Source organism: Sphaerodactylus townsendi, linkage group LG11, assembly GCF_021028975.2.
Source record: "Sphaerodactylus townsendi isolate TG3544 linkage group LG11, MPM_Stown_v2.3, whole genome shotgun sequence".
NCBI lineage: Eukaryota > Metazoa > Chordata > Lepidosauria > Squamata > Sphaerodactylidae > Sphaerodactylus > Sphaerodactylus townsendi.
The window spans coordinates 66,412,979-66,432,923 of record NC_059435.1 but is presented as its reverse complement, the minus strand read 5'-3'; the positions used below and the strand labels follow the sequence as shown (position 1 = coordinate 66,432,923).

Genomic DNA, 19,945 nt, shown 5'->3' with positions numbered 1-19,945 from the left:
AAAGATTTTTTAAAATCTTGTTCATGAGCTTCTTGATTTCTTTTCTTGAACAGTTATTCTTCTTCCCCCCCCCTTTGTTTTCATAGACAATATGAATTTTTATGTTTCAAATAATGTTAGTATTCTAAGGGTTGGTGAATTTAGCCATGGGACAAGCTCAAAAATGACCTGTAATAGCACAATTTTGAAATTTGCTACTTATTTGGTACTTACCCAGAGTCGTCTAAATAAATCCTAGATACTATCCACATAATTATGAATATTGTAGGGATCCCTGGGGGGGGGGGGGAAAGAGACAGAATGGGGAAAAAAGAGAATGTGTGGAATTATGCTTGTGTGATGTATCAAATTAACAATGCAAAGTACATTGTACTGTATGCAAGCTGACTGCAAGCATGGTAAATCAACTTAAGATAAAGATGCAATTTTCAGTCATCATGTTGTTGGCAGAATGGCGTTTCTCCAGCAAATGTTCCTTTCTAAGCATGGGAGGGAAACAGCTGAAGAAGGGGAATGCAGGACGTAGATTATGCATCTTTCTTTTCCCTTCTGCTTCTCTTCTTCCAATGCTGTGCCACTTTTTAAGATATTCAGCAAAGACTGCATTTTTAGATCAAAGCCTTTGGTGAATGTAATCTGGTTTGCCAAACAGTGTATCACATGAAAACCATGGCAGTCTTCCTCCATCAACTGCTATCAGATATGCTCCACTTGAGAAACAATGGAGACTGTTGGCGCTTTCATTATACTGTCAATACTAGATGTAGATGTAGTAAGGAACTGACAGCAGAAGGATGCTGTTGTGTATTAAAACCTTTAAAAAGTGGACACAATGGCAAACACAATTTGCTGGACTCTGGTGGATTCCGCATGGGCCAGGTAAGCGGTGTCCCACCGGCATATATGATGCCTGTGGAGCCCTGGGGCCATTCGCACGTTGTGTGCTTGCGTACCCGTTTTTCCTAAATAAATGTGTTAAGCTTTATTTGCTCTCCTACGGAATTTCTTGCAAAAACTGATTTTAGTATACACAAGCACAAATACCCCGCGCCTGCCTGACCTTTTGCTGAGCCAAGAGTCTGCTCTCACTAATTCCTCACTCTAAAAGAGAGACACTCCCACCACTTTGAGTAACACTTTCACTAGACTTCATGTTCCTCCACCTCAGTTTCCTATACCAAGATGATCTTGCCTCTTTATTGGAGCCAACAGCTACACTGAACACACGAATCTCCTTTATGCGCAGACAGACCATTGATCTATCTAGGGCTGGATTAAGACATACTGAGGCCCTAAACTAGGTCAGGCTTAAGAAACTCCAGAGAATTACTGAAATTGTTTTGGTAATTTAGTCATTTTAAGAGGATTCTGAGGTCCCAAGGAATCACTTACTTAGCTTGTGAATAAATATCTCTGAGTCTATCTTACCCAGCACTGTGTCTGCTAATTACAAGTCTCAGACCTGCCCTTTAATGGGAGATCCTTTAACTGGAGATGCTAAAGATTGGATCTGGAATGTTGTGCATACTAAAAAATGTGCTCTACCACTGAGCTACAGGAACTCTCCACTATCCCAATCCCAGATATATACTTGCACAAAGCTTCTCCTATTCCTAGAACTATGAACACACAAATTATCCAGGAGTTCTGTGCCCCTTCAGGAAGCCTGCCCAATAATCTGAACACTTAGTCCAAGTCTCCATAAGTTCTAACTCAAGCAAAATGTCACACACCAGGAAATCTACCAGGGATTTAATTTCCCTGGTAGGTTTGCTGCCTCCTAAGATAGTGAAAACAACACCCTGGTAGGCCATAATGCATGACTCTTGTTTGCTAACAAGGACCCCAAATAATGCACAGTTGTGAACACAGAGAAAAAATAAACATGTACTGGATCTTCTTACCCCATCCAATAAGGAGATAGATGGTGAAGTGTCTGTTAGGAGAGAATATGATCGTGAGGAGGATGTGGAGATAAAGTCCTTCAACTAAGAGCCAGTAAAAGTTGGCCATTACACAGTACTGGAAAAATACCAAGCTAACCTTGCAGCCGACCTGGAAAGTTACAAACCAGGGATGAAACATTTTTGCAAAAGCAATCACCACAACATAGTAAATGACTTCCTTTGTTGAAAATTAATTCTTGAAAAATATAAGCTCTGACATGCAAGGAATTACCTTCCATGAACTTTTCTAATGGTAGCTTCAAAGGCCCTTTTTTTTCTATTGTTTGGATCTCACTGACAATATAACTTAAAAAGAACATGAAAACCAAGGGCAACTGCCTCTCAGACTCCATTCAGAATTATTCTATTTGGTATGGTCTCTTAAAGCCATGGCATATGAGATCGTTGTTTTATGCCTGTTTCCCAAATATGCAGTGTACCTTTTATGGCAAATATAATCCGGGGAGGGGGGAGGGGGAAGTAATGTCCCCAATTAATGAGGTTAGGGCAGATAATATTCAGGACCACCAATTAAATAGAAGTGATTCAATTTAAAGAACATGCTGTCACATTTTAAAGCTAGGGAGCAGCAGTGGCATAGTGGTTAAGAGCAGGTACATTCTAATCTGGAGGAACCGGGTTTGATTCTCCGCTCTGCCGCTTGAGCTGTGGAGGCTTCTCTGGGGAATTCAGATTAGCCTGTGCACTCCCACACATGCCAGCAGGGTGACCTTGGGCTAGTCACAGCTTTTCGGAGCTCTCTTGGCCCCACCCACCTCATAGGGTGCTTGTTGTGAGGGGGGAAGGGCAAGGAGATTGTAAGCCCCTTTGAGTCTCCTACAGGAGAGAAAGGGGGGATAGAAATTTAAACTACTACTCATCATTGTCGTTGCCATCACCGTCTTCTTCTTCTTCTTCTTCTTCTTCTTCTTCTTCTTCTTCTTCTTCTTCTTCTTCTTCTTCTTCTTCTTCTTCTTCTTCTTCTTCTTCTTCTTCTTCTTCTTCTTCTTCTTCTTCTTCTTCTTCTTCTTCTTCTTCTTCTTCTTCTTCTTCTTCTTCTTCTTCTTCTTCTTCTTCAAGTTTATTCCAGAGCTGTTGCACCAGTAGCAAAAATAACCCTGAGGAATGTACCACTCTGAATGTTCCACCTGTTATATAACTAAACAAGGAAAAGCTCCTCAATGTAGATTTGGAGTTTCCTGGACCAGACTGCAACATGGTGGTTTATACCAGTTTATCTACAGTGATACTAGCGGTTAGGATAAAAGTTGCAGTCAGAGAGCATGCAATAGTCCTTTCGAAATTAGCTGGGGGGAAGTCGCTCCTTTATAAATTCATCAGCTTGAATCTAAAAAGCAATGTCAGTTGCTTAGACTGCTGTCACAGGGCTTATTCATGGAAGGTTGATCGGGCAATCACATTTAATTAAGGAAAGAATTTAGGAAGGAACTGGAATAGCATGCGTCTCCTCATTACAGAAATGTTGGTTTTCATTGGTTCTACTGATCAAAGCAGAAGAAATATTATGTGATGGTTAAGGAGATCTTGGACAGTAGATTTGCCCAGAGGCAGCATATTATTCAGTATGCTGTTTAATCTCTTAAAACAACAAGAGTGGAAACTTTTAACAGAATACTGTTACACTATGTCAACAAGTCCTTATATCTTTATTTCTTTATATACTCACTACAGTTCATCTTCCACCTTCTAAATATCTACCTCAGTATCACTATATATTCATTGGTGGTAGAAAGTGCCATCAAGTGAGAGCTGACTTACGAAAACCCTGTAGAATTTTCAAGTCAAGAGATGTTCAGAAGTGCCATTGCCATTTCCTGCCTCCAGGTGGGCTGAGAGTTCTAAGAGCGCTGTAACTGCCCCAAGCAGCAGGCTGAATGTGGAGGTGTGGGGAATCAAACCCAGCCCCTCAGATTAGATTCCACTGCTTTTAACAACTACACCGTGTGGGCTTTTTGTATATTTATCATAACCATTTAATTCCAAAAGTGTTTGACAGTCATATGGGTCTTCCAAATTCTGTAAAATTGGTCATTGTTATTTCTGTTTTCCAAATGGGTCTGAGTTGGCAATTTGCTCAATTTGAGAGAATGATGGTGGTGGAACTCAGGTTGTTCCAATTAAGTTCTAAGTCTCTTTACCTATCTAGTATACCATCATCTATTTTTGGCAAGTTCCATTCATTCTTCTGTGTATTCGCTTATATGTTCTAGATTCCATTAATTCTGGTTGGCTTCCTAAAATCTTCTCATAGTGTCTGTCCCTCTATTTTATCTTGGCATTTGTCCTTTGATACATCCCCTCTCATCCACTTTTAATTCTGGTTGTTTCTTTTCCTTTTCCCAGGTGCACCTTATTTATTTATTTATTATTTATTTATTATTTCTATTTCTATATCGTCCCGTCCCCAAGGGGTTCCGGGCAGTGCACAACAAATTAATACAAACAAACAAGAAAGCAAACCATGCAATTAAAACAACAACAACCCATAAAGCTCCAACATTAAAATATACTAAATTACATTAAAACAGCGGTAATATCATAATAAAAGGCACCCAGTAAATCCTTTCTTTAAAACCCTCCCCTAGGGAGCAACCGGACTCCACCATAGGAGGATGTAATCTTGATGTAATCGAACAGGGGCGCCATACTCAGCGTATATGTATCTAAGTCCTATCTCATAAGCAACATCAGACTTAGCACACCTTGTCTATCTTCAATACAATGTTCCGCCACACCCAGACAGAGGTGGCAAAATCTTTAACAACTTATTTTCTTACCAAAGATGTTTGGTCTTCTGGGCACTGATCTTTGCTGCTGTTAGAATAGAGGATTTCATCCTTGACTAAAACAGAGATTGCTCTTAGAATGAAAGACAGGAACAAATTCAAATGTATGTAGTTCCGAGTACAGTGAAGTTTCCTGCAGACAGAAAGACAAGCATGGCAGTTTCAGAGACAGATGGGCTGTTGAAAATTATTCTGCTCAATCTACAATTATTTTCTTGGGCAATTAATAACACTGCCATATCTGCCCTTTTCCCGCATTTCTTCTCTGCATCTAATTGATGTGGGGCTGTGAAATCTGTGCTGCTGAGGTACTTTTGCAATACCTGAAGACACCCTCCCTCCAAAAAATCCTCCTAAACATTTTATGTCATTTATTTTTTAACAAAATATTGATTGATTGATTGATTAATTGATTGATTGGGTTTCTAAACCGCCCTCCCCCGAAGGGCTCAGGGTGGTGTACAATATGTAGATAGAGCACAATCAGATTAAAATACAATAATATATATAAGTTAAGATGGCTCTAATAAAAATAAACCCTACCCCATTAAAATGTATACTCTTTCTTTATCTTCGCAACAGAACAGCAGGATGGAGGGACCATAAATGTCCAGTAAATTAAACACAGAGTTAAAAGTCAGAACATGGTTTACTATGTGTGTGCATGCACCATCAAGCCATAGCTAACCTATGGCAATCCCTGTAGGATTTTCTAGGGAAGTGATGTTCAGAGGTGGTTATATTTATTTATTTGTTTGTTTGTTTGTTTGTTTGTTTGTTCCACTTTTATACCGCCCATTGGTTACCATTGGCTACCTCAGTAGCCTTCATTACATGGGATTCCTTGTTTTGTCTACCTTCCCATTTTCAGGAATACTTACCTAAAAAGGCAAAGAATGATACTTCCAGTAGTCAGAGCAACGAGAGAGGCACTGTGCCCAAAGGTGTAAATTGCTTTCACCAGAACATAGAAAGTCTATGAAGGAAAAGAAGGAAGGGATAAATAAGGCATTCACCAAGATTGTAATGTTTTAAGTAAAGCCTAGATGTTATGGTCAGAATGACATTCATGTGTTCAATATGTAGATCCAATAATCCCAGTGTACACTCTACACACTGGAGTCATGGGTACCCCCCATTATGGATGATGTTCCCATTATGAGTAATGGTCAGCAGGTTTCACTGTACTTGGTGATAGTTGTTTACAGGATGGTTGGGATGGGGAAAAGGAAAAAGCTCCATTATGTCCTATAGAGAGAAAGGAAGGAAGGAAGGAAGGAAGGAAGGAAGGAAGGAAGGAAGGAAGGAAGGAAGGAAGGAAGGAAGGAAGGAAGGAAGGAAGGAAGGAAGGAAGGAAGGAAGGAAGGAAGGAAGGAAGGAAGGAAGGAAGGAAGGAAGGAAGGAAGGAAGGAAGGAAGGAAGGAGGGGAGGAAAGATTGATTGATTGATTGATTGATTGATTGATTGATTGATTGATTGATTGATTGATTGATTGATTGATTGATTCAAGGGACAAATAGGGATGGCTGATATTGGTAGAGACACAAGTAGATGAATACATTTTTCCAAATTAATCCTATAATTTTTTTCAATTGACAAACTTTCAATGAATTGTTTTGGCCTCCCATGCTGTACCAGCAATATCTGAAGGAAAAGGTCACAGGGCCCGCAACGTGCTTGCTTTCTACAAGCCAGTAAGGTGCTAATTTAGATGAGGGAGGAACAGACAATGGGTTACTAAAAGATGATGTGGTTTGTAAAAGACATATGCCTATGCCGTTAACTGTTGCTAGTTACCAAATAAATATAATATCTATAATTGTGGGTATAAAGCTGTTTATCCTCCTATTCATACCTTCATAGGATTAACATCCAGTGATTTGGAAGTTCTTCTAGATATCTATATGTTCTAATTTATAAAAGTATATATCACATTCTCTCTGGTCGTTTCTGCACGGTCCAAATATCATGGATTGAGCAAGGGAAATATCCCGGTTCAGCCAAGAAGTTTGCACAGTTCCTGGTCCTAAAGCAGGTTTGTCCTGCGCTATTTCTCTCACCCCGGGATTTTCAAGAATTTACAATTTGCCAATTCTTTTCAAAAATCCCACAGTGAATCCGCTACCGTGCAAACACCACAGGAGCAGAACCAGCTTATTTTTCCCGCCCAGCAACCTGATCTGTACATGTACTGGTTGCTCGGAGCACATAGCTAGAGAGATCTGCATTTTGGACAGAATGTTAGTGGGCATATCATGGGAGGGGCCCCCGAGTCTCTTGTTTTCCACAAAAATATGTGAACGTGAGTGGGAATGTGATGTGATGCTGTGCCCCATTTTTTTTGCTGCTGCTTGCCATGTTGAGACCTGTGCCAGGCCCTATCCAGAACTGGAAAGGGGGGGACTTCGTTTCCTCCCACTGCTGTCCCCAAACAACAGCCAAACAGAACACAGGACAACTGGGATGTTTGTGCTTGCGCAGATACGCTTGCACTATAAATACAAAAGACCTAAGCTCATGTGAAACAAACTGCAGTATTTGCTCATGGTCTTCACCGGATTCCTTCACAGAAACGGGCAGTCATGCGAAGGGAGAAACCAGATTATAAGGTACCAATTGTAACCCGGTATAATTGTGCTGTGCAGAAACAGCCTCTAAGAACCTTGCGGTGTTTGCACCAAACTCCGCTAGACTTCACTGACTGTCCAAAAGTGCATTTATTTCAATTGTCTCTTATTTTAACAAAATCCAGCCATGTGGAAGAGAGTCCACACAGCTTTCTATTAATATGGTTGCTGGCTATAATATGCTAAAGTTAGCTGGCATGAGTTTTTGACAGGGTGTTGTTTCCACTTCAGAGCACATTTCTCACTTCTGTTTAACAAGACCAAAAAAAAAGAAGAAGAAAAGAAAATGACTAGACAAAAGGTTAATTTGTTGCTGCAAGGAATATGAAGTCTACCAGAATTTTTGACATTCAGATCGCTTTGGAACGAGAGCAGTGCGGTATTACTAAGAGCAGGAGAGAAAGTGATTGACAGTAAGCCATGGTCTGATACATCAAGCAGTATGATTGGCATAATTTACTAAGGACCTCACCTTTCTGCCATTACACCCAAGGAGGTTAACTATTCAAAACCATGGCCCACAATACAGTAACACTGCCAATAAAGCAGTTTCATATAAAGCCGTCTTATATAATGCTGTTTCATTACAGCATTCTTAATCTTGGGTGGAATTTTTAAAATGTTAATTAGGGGGAGGGGCTGTGTGGCAGTTCTGCAGCATGATTGGCCCAAGCAGAAATCAACCCAACTAGGCCGTAAGTGATACACCACTCTGTAGGGCAGCTACCTCCCATCCATTATGCATGGGGTAGAAAATGTTGACAGAGAGAAATTTTTCTCTCTTTCTCACAATGCTAGAACCAGGGGGCATTCATTGAAAATGCTGGGGGGAAGAATTAGGACTAATAAAAGGAAACACTTCTTCATGCAACGTGTGATTGGTGTTTGGAATATGCTGCCACAGGAGGTGGTGATGGCCACTAACCTGGATAGCTTTAAAAAGGGCTTAGACAGATTTATGGAGGAGAAGTCGATCTATGGCTACCAATCTTGATCCTCTTTGATCTGAGATTGCAAATGCCTTAACAGTCCAGGTGATCGGGAGCAACAGCCGCAAAGGCCATTGCTATCACATCCTGCATGTGAGCTCCTAAAGGCACCTGGTGGGCCACTGCGAGTAGCAGAGAGCTGGACTAGATGGACTCTGGTCTGATCCAGCTGGCTTGTTCTTATATTCTTATCCACCCAGCACCAGAGCGTTATAAAGCACATCTAGAAACAGGGCCTCAGAAGATATTATGGGGCTCCCAGAGAATGTTGCTGCAGTTCTTCTGAGAGACAACCTCCACGTGGAAGGCAATCTGCCAAGCTCCTATAGAGCTATTTCACTCTTTTTTCAGGAATATAACCATAAAGGAGGTATTACTGGACATGCAGCACAAAAGAAAATTCTATAAGTTCTTGAGCTATACATGCAACTGGACTGTAATAACCAGACGGAATGTCTCCCTAGAGAGGGAGTTCAAGTGTAAGCAGTCAGACCCCTCTTCCTGCTAAGGGGTGCCACAATGGCATGGGGGTCCAAGACTGGAAGCAGAGCAAGAACCTGCTCACCCCAAAATGGAGGCACCTCAGAGAGTTTGAGGATCCATCTTGTACGTCAACCATGGGCAGGAAGGTGGTTGGCTGCTGAACTTTCCCCCTGGCCCTAAGCTGTGTCTGACTGGCTAGCTAATCTCCACTGTGTCATCCTACAGTGATTCAATTAGCATTTTTGAGCAAATCCTAACTTATCCTATTTGCAATCAAGCAGTGCTCAAGAGAGTAGCCCTGTCTATGGTTGCCATTTGAGTAACCTCTGAAGTTGGGGGCACTCTCTCTAAGACTGGTGCTTTCTGATTTTTATTTGGAAGGGATACAAAATGATTTTTGAGGCTATGTTGTAATGTAAGAGTTTTATTATGCTGTTTGTATTTTCACCAGAGTAGTGGCCTTTAAGGGGAGTTTTCCTTCTTTGAGTGATGTGGTTTTATTTTGTAAACTGCCATGGAGGAATATGCAAGGAGACAGTCTTTTAAAAAAGATTAAATTAATAATAAGGCTGTAGCTTCTATGCCAGTGTAATGTAGCGTGTATTGCTCATGCAGCTGGAAAATTCCCATGAGGCTGCAGGTTTTCTGAAAATATTAATATCTGAGAGGAAATACATAGCTGCTTAGCAGCTGCAAAAACTAGAATGTTTCCGGTAGTTTTATTGAGAACTTTGTTATTGTTAGCCTTTTAAAATCCCTTAATTAATGAAATCCACACTTAAGCTTTTTTTTTTTAAAAAAAAGATTGTATTTGTGTGTCTATTTAGAAAGTAGCCATTCTTTAAAATGGAAAAAGCTTTAAAAGCCTACAGGCAGCTGCTATTTGTGTATACCAGAAGCAAGAAGAACTTTGACAGGAAAGAACGAGAAAGTCCAGAAGGGAGCTAATTTTAGGCTCACAAGAGAAACAAGTCTTTGCCAAAAAGATCTAAATGATCTATTGCAGAAGGGGTACAAAGGCACACAGAAAACATGACGTATTCACCGACCACAAGTTCTAGGTTCTCAATTATTCTCAGGCGTGGCTGTCACACGCAGGGAACTGAAGTGCCTGAGGTAACAGAATGGACAGCACTACTTCAGACTGAAGGAGCAAGACCTTGTGAAGGAGCTTCCAAAGCAGAAATCCAACACCAGTAGTCTGTAGTAGTACAGTGCGTTCTGTGTCCCCACCTCTCAATGTTTAACATGTATAAACCAGATGGTAGAGTCATTCTACAACTAACACAGCAAAAGATGGTTATCTGTTTCTGGGATGTGGCCTGCCCTTGTACACTCCCTTGATTAAAATCAAACAAACTCTCACATGGAATGAGCAGAGACAGAGCTGTGCTGCACTTTTCATCTTGATGTGCTAATTTTCTCAATACAAGACATTTTTACATGCAATTCCATGCCTGCAGCCTGAAGCGATAAACCCATAACTTCACCCTTCCGTGTATTGCCTCCTCCTCCATAGTGAGTCACTCCTGAATCCCTATCTCCAATATAATGATTGAAACAGGAACACACATGTTCCATTCTGGTAAAGTTCAAACACATCATAGTCCAGGATATCACAGCAGTCCCAAACCGCAAGCTGAATGTTACATTAGAATGTAGGTGCCAGAAAGTCACGGGCTTCTGCAATCCCACCCACCCTGCTGAATTGCTTTTTGCAGTGACCCTTTTAAGTTCAGGGAGAATAACTGTTGCTGCAGTCCAATCATAAACATTGTCTCAATCCTGGACATATTTTCCTGGAAGTAGGCCCAAAGGATTTCACTCTTATTGCCCTGTGCTCTGGCTGTGTATTCGACCATCTGCCCCCTCCCAGGATTTGACCACTCCCAGGATTTGTTCACTGGGGTGTGATGCCAGACGCCTCTTGTTATTAATTATTAACTGTTTATTGAAGGATACTGCTGCTATAGTTTTAAGGCTTTGTATTATTTTTTAACTGGGATTATTCTATTTGTTTTTACTATGTTTGTTGTTGTTTGTTGTACACCGCCCTGAGCCCTTCAGGGGTAGGGCAGTCTATCAAATTGAATGAATGAATGAATGAATGAATGAATGAATGAATGAATGAATGAATGAATGAATGAATAAATAAATAAATAAATAAATAGTATGAAAACAGTTAACAAGCACAGTTATTTGCACTGAGGTTTCCTTTTCAAGTAAATTTATTCAATGTAATATAACATTCATGATTCACTGCATAAAGGCAAAACGAAGGAGCATGCATGTTTGCCCACATACAATATGTGGCACGTGTATAAAATGGATCACAACAACTTTTCAGCAACTGAAAAGGGACTACTGACAAAGGCTCCCTGGGGATTATGGGACCTCTGTATGTATGTATTTACAGAAAGACACACACACGTATATAAGTGGGGGATTTGCAAGACTTGCAGGGCGTATCTCCACTTCCACTTTTCTTTCTTTTCCCCAAAAGCTCCCATAGTATGTCCCCTTTCCCTGCTTTCCTCTCTCCTTAGCTAAGTCCAAGTTCAATTTTATTGCCTAGGGCAGCACGGAAATGCCCCTTTTGAACCTCGCTCCACAAGCGAGGTTTTTCAAAAGGGGTGCCTTCCAGCCGCTGCCGCACGAAAGGCAGTGGCTGGAAGGCGGTGTTTCCCTCTCGCCTTCCCCAGCCGGCTTACCTGCTCCTGCTGGCTCCCGTCATGTTGTGGAGGCTAGGGGACACCCCCCCCCCCGGCCTCCGTCTCCAGCTCCGTCGCTCTGGCCAGGGGGCATGTCCTCTGGCCTCCACAATGCGACGGGAACCAACAGGAGCAGGTAAGCTGGTTGAAGAAGGTGCAGCCTGTGCGAAGGCTGCACCTTCCGCTGCGCCCCTACCAGGACTGTCCATGCGAACGGTCCTGGGGGAGTGCGTCAGAATTGTTTATGCCGACACACCCCTGCTCGTGCCTGTGCGGAAAGGGCCTCTGACTCACAGGATCTTATCAGAATACTAAACTTATTACATTAAAAAAATAAAATGTAACATTCAAGGTTGTCAACTCCATCCCTGGGAACGCCCCAGCCCACACCCACCCAGGGTCCAATTGGATATCGGAGCAGCTCTAGCATGGCCCGAACTTCTGGGTTTCGCTGCCATGTGGAGCTGAGGGGCAGCCAGCCGCCAGTGTCTTTGTCTCCTCCACTGGCAGGGGGGCTCCTTGTGCTGGCAGAGATGGCAAACATGTCAGCAGAACCCTGCACCACCTCCAAGGTGCAATTCACCCCCCCCATTCAGATTGCATTGTCAGAGTCCTCAGCACCTACCAGACAAACTACCTTTGATCATCTTCCTGTTTTCAGCTATATTTATTATTTACTTCATTTATACTTGACCTTTCTCCACACTGGGGACCCAAAGCAGCTTACGTCATTCTCCTGCCCTCCATTTTATCCTCATAACAGGCTTCTGAGGTAATTAGGCTGAGTGTGACTGACCTCAAGTTACCAAGTGAGCTCTCACGTTACAGTGGGGTTTCAGATCTGGATCTCTAACACCCTAATTTGAAACTCTGAACACAGTGGCTTTTGCAGGGTGGCTGCTGTTGAACCATAGCAAGCAACAGACCCTGGCTGAGTCATGCCAGTCAGGTGACATCAAATATCTCAGTGGTTGCTGCCTGGGTTACTTAGTTTCCCCTCAAAGGGCAAAAGGGCCCTGAAAGGGCCTTCTACTCTCCCCTGGCCTTTTATTTACAGAAACCAAGGCTTGAATGCTGGCAATACTAGTGTGATTGCCTAGCAAGAGCCACTGAGGGAATTCATCTCTTAAATCTACAGGTGCTACTTCTATCATGTGGATTTTTTCCTTAGAGTTCAGATTTTTCCGCAACCTGGGGCTTTTCTCAGATTTGTAGAAAGACCTGTCTCAACAGCTTATGGCTCCAGTCTTTGGTTTTAAAAATCCACAGATGGGGTAACATTGAGAATTAGATATATATCTAATAGACATATAATAGACATATAAACATGGTGGTTTGGATCTGTGGTGAAATTTACTGTGGTGAAAATTTACTGTGGTGAAAAATGGTACCAGAAAAGTTATTTATGGTCAGCGGTGCCATTGACCCCATTGCTTCAGCATAGACATAGCCCATGAGGCAAGACAATCAGCTCTAAAACATTCTGTACCCTATTCTGACATTCCTACTGCTTTTGAAACCAATTTAAGGTGCTGCTTGTAATCTAAAAAATCTGGATGGACAGGGTTCAACAGCTGTAGGAGACTACCTCCTCTGTTGTTCAATTAGGATCTCTAAGACATACAATGTTTATGGCAGCTTCCCACAGCCGTGATCACTGTTATGGGCGTAGCTCTGGCATTCATGTTGAATTGACTTTAATTGTTTTTTAAATTAATATTTCTAAGGTCACTAGCTTCCAATTTGGAAGGGATTGGGAGGATTAGAAATGGAAAATAATGAAGCAAATCCAAAGGAACCGTGCTATGAAACTGTTGCACTGGTTTCTTCTTACCCGTGCAAAGGCAACATCAGAAATGTTATATAGGGCCCATTGCTCTTCAACCCTGTAGAATCTGAACTAGCAGTCTTACCACGCTGTTCTCATCAATGTTTTTAAATCCACAGGCAAGAAGGAAATCTGGAAATATGTCTGTCCAACCTCTACTTGTACACTTTTTGCTAATGTTTCCTAAAAAACAAAACAAAAACGTAATGCATCAATGTCTGGCAATCTTTCTCAGCAAATCTTTTTACGTAAAGTTTGCAGGACCTCTGATCCTCAGTTGGCTGGATTATCAAAACTTTGTCTCACCTGTGCAGTTTGAAATCATATGGCATTTCATGAGCACTGCTCTTAGAGATATACTTTGAGCAAACCTACTCCCCCCAAACCCCCACTACCAAATACATACTCAGCCTAGATCACCATTCACTGGAGCAGAATAAGCCATTATTATTTTTTTACAAAAGGCACAGGTTGGCTGCTGTTCCAGAGGGCCGCAGGTGACCAGGAGCAAACCTAAGGCCCACCAGCTCTGCAAGTCCACTTGACTAAGCCCCAGCCCATCAGCGTTGCCACTAGTCAGGTCCAAGCCAAAAAGTCCCTTGGGTTCAGGCTGTGCTACTGGAGTTGCACAGTTTGAATTTTGCCTGGGTGGTTTTAACATTCAAATTCGCTCCTGCTGAGATGTTTGTCAGCAACAACCCAGAAAGCTGCTATACAGTGTTTAGAAATCACTCAGTGGGGGCTTCATCAGCCTCCAGCTTTTGAGAAGACTAATTTGTGGCTACAAATGTGCGTGATGGAAAGATAATTTGAATAAAGCTGTTGCCATCGAACAAAAAACGTCTCATTACTCTCTGCTGTTATTCAAGGTGATACTGCATGATCTATAGCATGGTTATTAAAACCTTCAGATCCTGCAGGGACAGATAACCAGCTAGGTAGATAAATGGACTATGGAGAAGCAACCATTTTTTAAAAATTCAGCTTGTAATGGATTTTTTAAAAACTCATCCAATTATAGGAGGAGGAGTAGGGATGAGGGAGAAGTTACCAAATGCAGAGCAAGTTGGAAGGATTTCCATTATTCTTCCAGAAGACACAAGGAAAATCTTTGGAGCTCAAACATATGATCAGTACGTGATGTTAAAAGAAGCCTGTTGCAAACTTGGGGCCCAAATTGGTTTTGGAATCCAGCACCTACAATATGAAGTAATGTGGTCCACTTTCACAACATACCACCTGATTCTCCTGCATATATAAACCAGGTCCTTGTTAGTGCCTACCTGCAACAAAATAGCCCAGGTAGCCTTTCTTAAATTATGGTTCTGCTCATCTTGAGGGACTAACATTGCATTTCGTGCAAGTGCATGGCCTTTAGTGAACATAGGAGGTTGTAATCTGCCATGCAAGACTTATAACAACCTGAATTTTAGATGCATGGTACTTTCAGTATATACTCAGCACATCACCAAATTCAAAACAAACTCTGTGAGCTAAATGATTCCAGACCTCTTGCTGCTGTCCCAAACGCACGAAATCGCCCACCCCCCTCGTCCCAGTAAAACACTGTTTCACCAATATAAAGAATTTGAAATACCTGGTTTGCTGAAAAAATGGCTAAAGATTTTTGGACAAGGGACTGTCACGATTTCTCCAACTTCTGCAGAGTGCCAGCAGGTTAGGTTATCCCAGGTGCCAGCACATCCTAGAAGAGTAAGTAGAACTGCTTAATATTAATTTGAAAACTATATTTGAAGTAACATTAATTTTGGAGTTGGGGGAACCACTGAGCTGCTGCTCATAACCTTGAGACCAGAGGAGACGAGCCATTTACAGAAGGGGAAGGGTCACCTCCCCTCTCACGTTTCAGGCCAGACTCATGTTTCAGACAACTTCACAAGGAACTACTGAATTCAGATTCATCAACAGGTTTCAGTCTATTGAGCAGGAGTTAAACAAACAAATACCTTTCTTAACCCACTACAAATATTATAGTTTACCTAGGTGTATTAAGCAGTTTTATTGCCACAGGACGGGTGTTTTGAATGGTCACTGGGTTTGTTTTGTACACGTTGGAATTTTGCATGGTTGATGTCACAAACATACCATTTTTGCATTTCATGGGCTTTTACTTTTTACTTCACTCCTCACATTTCTTTCTCTTTCTGTATGTGTATGTGTGCACATCTATTGACTGAAGTTTCACTTTATGCACCAGATGATGTGTGCTCTAACTAGGGTTGCCATGTCTGGACTGGGAAATTCCTGGTATTTTGGGGTGGTGGTGTGTGTGTGTGTGCCGATGGAGGAGGGACTTAAAGGAGGGATTTCACCCAGAACCTATGGTATATCACAGAGTTTGCCCACTGAAGCTGCCATTTTCTCCAGAAGAACTGATCAGCTGTAATTCCAGGAGAACTCCAGGCCCCAGCTGGAGATTGGCAACTCTAGCACTGGTCCATAAAACTTTATGCTTCAATGAATCCAACCATCAAAATACTACAGCAAGATTTGTCAGTAAAAAGACTAAAGCCAATTGAGAGCAACAGTACAAAGTAATAACTGTAATTTCACCCCCTCTTTTAATTTCCTAAAGAACTTGTCAAAGCTATCCCTTATTTGTAGTTTTGATTGCCACGAACATAAGAAATTAAAGGTGTTAGTGCAGAGTTAAGAATATAAAATAAGTTTAGATGAAGATGATGTCGTGCTATCAGTCACAAACCCTAAAAATACACTTTAACAATTCTAATTGATGCGACGAGTATAGATCAGTCTCAGGATACCAGCATAATAAATCTAAGGTGGAAATCTTGGGCTTAAATATAGTTTTCAGATCCCTATTTAGCGATAGACAAGAAAGCAACAATCTTCAGCTTCTACTCCCAATCTCTAACAATTTGAGAACAAGAATGGCCAATCTATTTGTGTGGTCAAAGACGACCAAAACATACATTGTAAGGGATTTCCAATCTCACTTTATTTCTACATTCTCATTCGGTGGGAATATAACTATTCCCCCTCATCAGAGCTGCTAAAAATACTCTTCTCTATGCACTGAAGTATAGGCAGCATAATCAGAATAAATTGTACGCATTAAAAATGTTATGTTTGATTCTGTGGATCTGCTCAGCTCTTTGTGCCCACAGGAAAGTGCCATCACTAACAGAACATATTTGCCATATATCCTATCTAGGCTGCTTCAAAAAAAATTGATTTTCAATTCATTCGGAACTTTTGATTAGGGTTAGAAAAACAGAAGGAACCAGCAGGAATGGAACTGAAGCCATGGAAACAAGGTCTAGGTTTAGACATACACAAGACATCACATCTCCAAATACCGGTACACCTGGAATATGAGAACAGTGCTGCTGGATCAGACCAGCGGTGCAGCATCAAGTTCGGCATCCTGTTTTGTGAACCGAAGGGCCAAAAAAAACAGGACATAGATGTTTCTCTTTCTGTTACCTCCTTTCACAGGCATTTAGACATTTCTTGTCCCTAAATATGAAGGTTCCCTGGAAACTCAAATACAAATACAATACCTTTAATGGCATATAAAAGTGGTAAAATACAAATTATGTTAAAACCAATTGACTAAAATTTACACAAAGGTTTCACCCTTGATCCAAGTGCCTTTGTTAAAAACCTGGCAACTGATTCAGTAGTGTGGGGATGATGGTCACTAAGCAAGTATGAAACTATTTCCTTGTCTGATCTCACTGAAAATTTCTTCAAGATGGCCTCGAGAAAAAGCAACCGATAGACTGCCAAATCTTTACAATGAAGGAGCACGTGTTCAGTTGTTTCGGGTAGGCCCGCTGCGCAGGAACAAGTCCTGTTCTCCTGTGGGATGCCATGATATCTGCCTCTTGTTTGGGCAGTCGGTAGCACATTAAGCCGAGCAAGCATAAAATATCTACGGAGATGTGGATTGATTAAATTACTCAGATATTTAGGCATGAAACCCGGCAATGGTGGTGAAATGCCATAAAATGTGGGAGAACAAGTTCTGCAGGCTCCAGCTGTGAGAAGCTGCCCTTCAATGTCAAGAGTACGTTGTTTCAAAACTCCGAAAGCCTGTCTTTCGTCCATCAGTAGGAGTTGGTCAAAAGATACACCTATGTTGTTTATTTGATTGATAATTTTGGTGTGCCAGGTGGAGTGGAAGTGGTCGCTTAACAGAAGATATGTCAGACTGCCTGGGAGGGCTCTAAAATGAAGGCGAAGCCAGTATTTAAACAAAGAAAGCCAAACCTGGGAAAAAATCGTCTTGGCTCCGGTTTCTAAACAAAGAACTTGATACGTGACTGAGTTTGGAAGACCCAATAAACGACGAAAAAACAAAGATTGAACACTCTCTAATTTCTCAGCGGTTTTTGCTCCCCAGATAGGAGCTCCGTAAAGTAATTGTGGCAGTAGTTTTAACTGAAAAACTTCCATTGCGGCAGGAAAAAATTGACCGCCTCTGGTGTGAAAAAATCTGGATATTGCCAACACTTTGGTTTTACTTGTATTGAGGCCCTGGAAACTCATGCCCAGTTCCACCCCAGAACCCAACTTTGGCTCCTGAGATTTCAGGGGGCGTTTCCCCACTCCCCACGATCCCCCCTATGCTGCGCGCTGCTCTCAGCGCGTGGCATCCCTGGCGCGCGCCTGGGCGTCCCCACGACCCCACGGGTCATCAAAAGGCGACGTTTACAAGAGAGCCAGGGATGCCATGTGCTGAGGGGGGCGCGACAGCAGCAGTGTTGGGGCGGCTGCGCTGTCGCTGCCCCTGTCGTAGGGAGTGCCAGGGGACCCCGTGCTACTTGAGGAGAGTAGCGCGGGGCTTAAGGTAAGTGGGGAAAGGCCCATGTGGAAATGCCTATACACCTTTGACATCTTTAAAAAATATAAGTTAGGAATTAAATTCTACAGCAGATTTAGAGACACACAGAACATATATAATCCTTCCTAAAAAGCACATGAATGGTAATAAATGCAGATTGGGAAATAATAATCGTGTCTCTTGGATGATGCAATTTGCGATGCTTTCAATTTGAAGCATGTTTCCAGGCTGATAATCAACCAATAATGGTGTGCTTATCTCCTACAGGAATTCTGCGTCAGCAACTCAAGTAGGAATTCATCCTTTGATGAGTACACTAATTAACAGGATACCTCATTAATTATCTCCTTTGTTTGCAGAACGGATTTGTTTACAAAGATGATCATACAAGCACCTTCATTATCATCCCATTTATGAAACTGCCTTTATCTGTTTGTTGTTTAAATGCAATGAACACAGTTTAATGAGCGGTTTCAGCGATTGTACGTATTAGTCTTTTGAAATCCTATTAACAAAAGGTTTATCAAGAATTACTGTTTAATTACACAGAAAGACATCCAATGCCTCCTCCAAGCATAGTTTAGCATGCTTCTTTAAACCCTCTGGGTATGTAAAAAATCATTTTAATTGCTTTATTAGTATCGTTGTTTCAACTCATCTTGGACCTTCCTATCTGTGCAATGCAGGAATTTGTTACACTCAAAAACAAAAGGATGTAACCACCTTGAGCTGCTTATTTTGAAGCACAATTTCAAAACACATCATGTGTGAAGGGTAGTAAAGAGGTGCGAACCTGCCTTACGCTGAATCACGCCATTTGTTGAGGTTAGTTGAGGTTAGTGTTGTTTACGCTGCTGATGGAGAGCAGTTCTCCTTCCACAACACCTAATTCTTTTACCTGATGATACCAGGGACTGGAGACTTTCACCAGGCAAAATAAATGCTCTAACACTGAGCTGCAGGCCCTTCCCATCATCCCTTAACTGCAGGAGAAGCAATAGCCAAGTCCTAATCATTATTTTACTACGAGAACAATGCTGACCTGTAACCATTGTAGGAGATTAAGAAAGCCGAGATACAGTCCTGCTAATCATGGCAATATTGCACGAACAATTACAGGGTTTGTTTGACCAAACCGTTTTCTATACATTTCATAGCTAAGGCAACCTAGACCAGGACATATCAGGGAGCCCTGACAATGTTTGAACTGAAAGCCTCTTCATATCCGCCCAATGCTGTATTCAGTCAATGCTGTCCTGGATTGGGGCTGAAATTGTGTGACTGGCACAAACATACAGCAAACTTCCATGTATAAGGTGACCAGATGGTCACCTTTGTGAACCGGGACGGAGGGTAGGCGGCCGCGCGTGCAGCCACAGGATTGCACGGCCTTCTGGGGCGCTGCCGTTTCCCGCCCTGTGACAGGGTGGGAAACAGCAGCACCCCAGAAGGCCGCGGCGCCTCAAGTGCGTCATGCAGCAAGCTGCTGAGGCTGCGCGCACCTCGGTCTTGCACCCCAGAAGGCAGTGCGGCAGCCTCCCAAAAATTGGGACAATTGAAATAACCCGCGGGACGCAGGACAAAATGTTTGAAGGCGGGACTGTCCCGCCAAAAGCGGGACGTCTGATCAGCCTATCCATGTAGCAAGTGAGGATTTGAACCTGAGTTTCCCAGGTCCTAGTCTGACAACTTAACCACTACATCATTCTGGTTCACTTTCATA

At 42.1% G+C, this 19,945-nt stretch overlaps 1 protein-coding gene across 2 annotated transcripts in view; it reads right to left on the bottom strand.

Moving 5' to 3' along the window:
• The window catches only part of VIPR2 (vasoactive intestinal peptide receptor 2), a 59,911-nt gene that overhangs the window by 8,470 nt on the left and 31,496 nt on the right, over positions 1 to 19,945 (bottom strand). For both annotated transcript variants that reach the window (XM_048511832.1, XM_048511834.1), the window contains exons 3-8: positions 14,989 to 15,096; positions 13,477 to 13,574; positions 5,635 to 5,729; positions 4,745 to 4,886; positions 1,905 to 2,055; positions 214 to 274 (exon numbers count right to left, since the gene is read on the bottom strand). In XM_048511832.1, the coding sequence (XP_048367789.1) occupies positions 214 to 274; positions 1,905 to 2,055; positions 4,745 to 4,886; positions 5,635 to 5,729; positions 13,477 to 13,574; positions 14,989 to 15,096 (655 nt within the window). The remainder of the gene's footprint in view (positions 1 to 213; positions 275 to 1,904; positions 2,056 to 4,744; positions 4,887 to 5,634; positions 5,730 to 13,476; positions 13,575 to 14,988; positions 15,097 to 19,945) is intronic.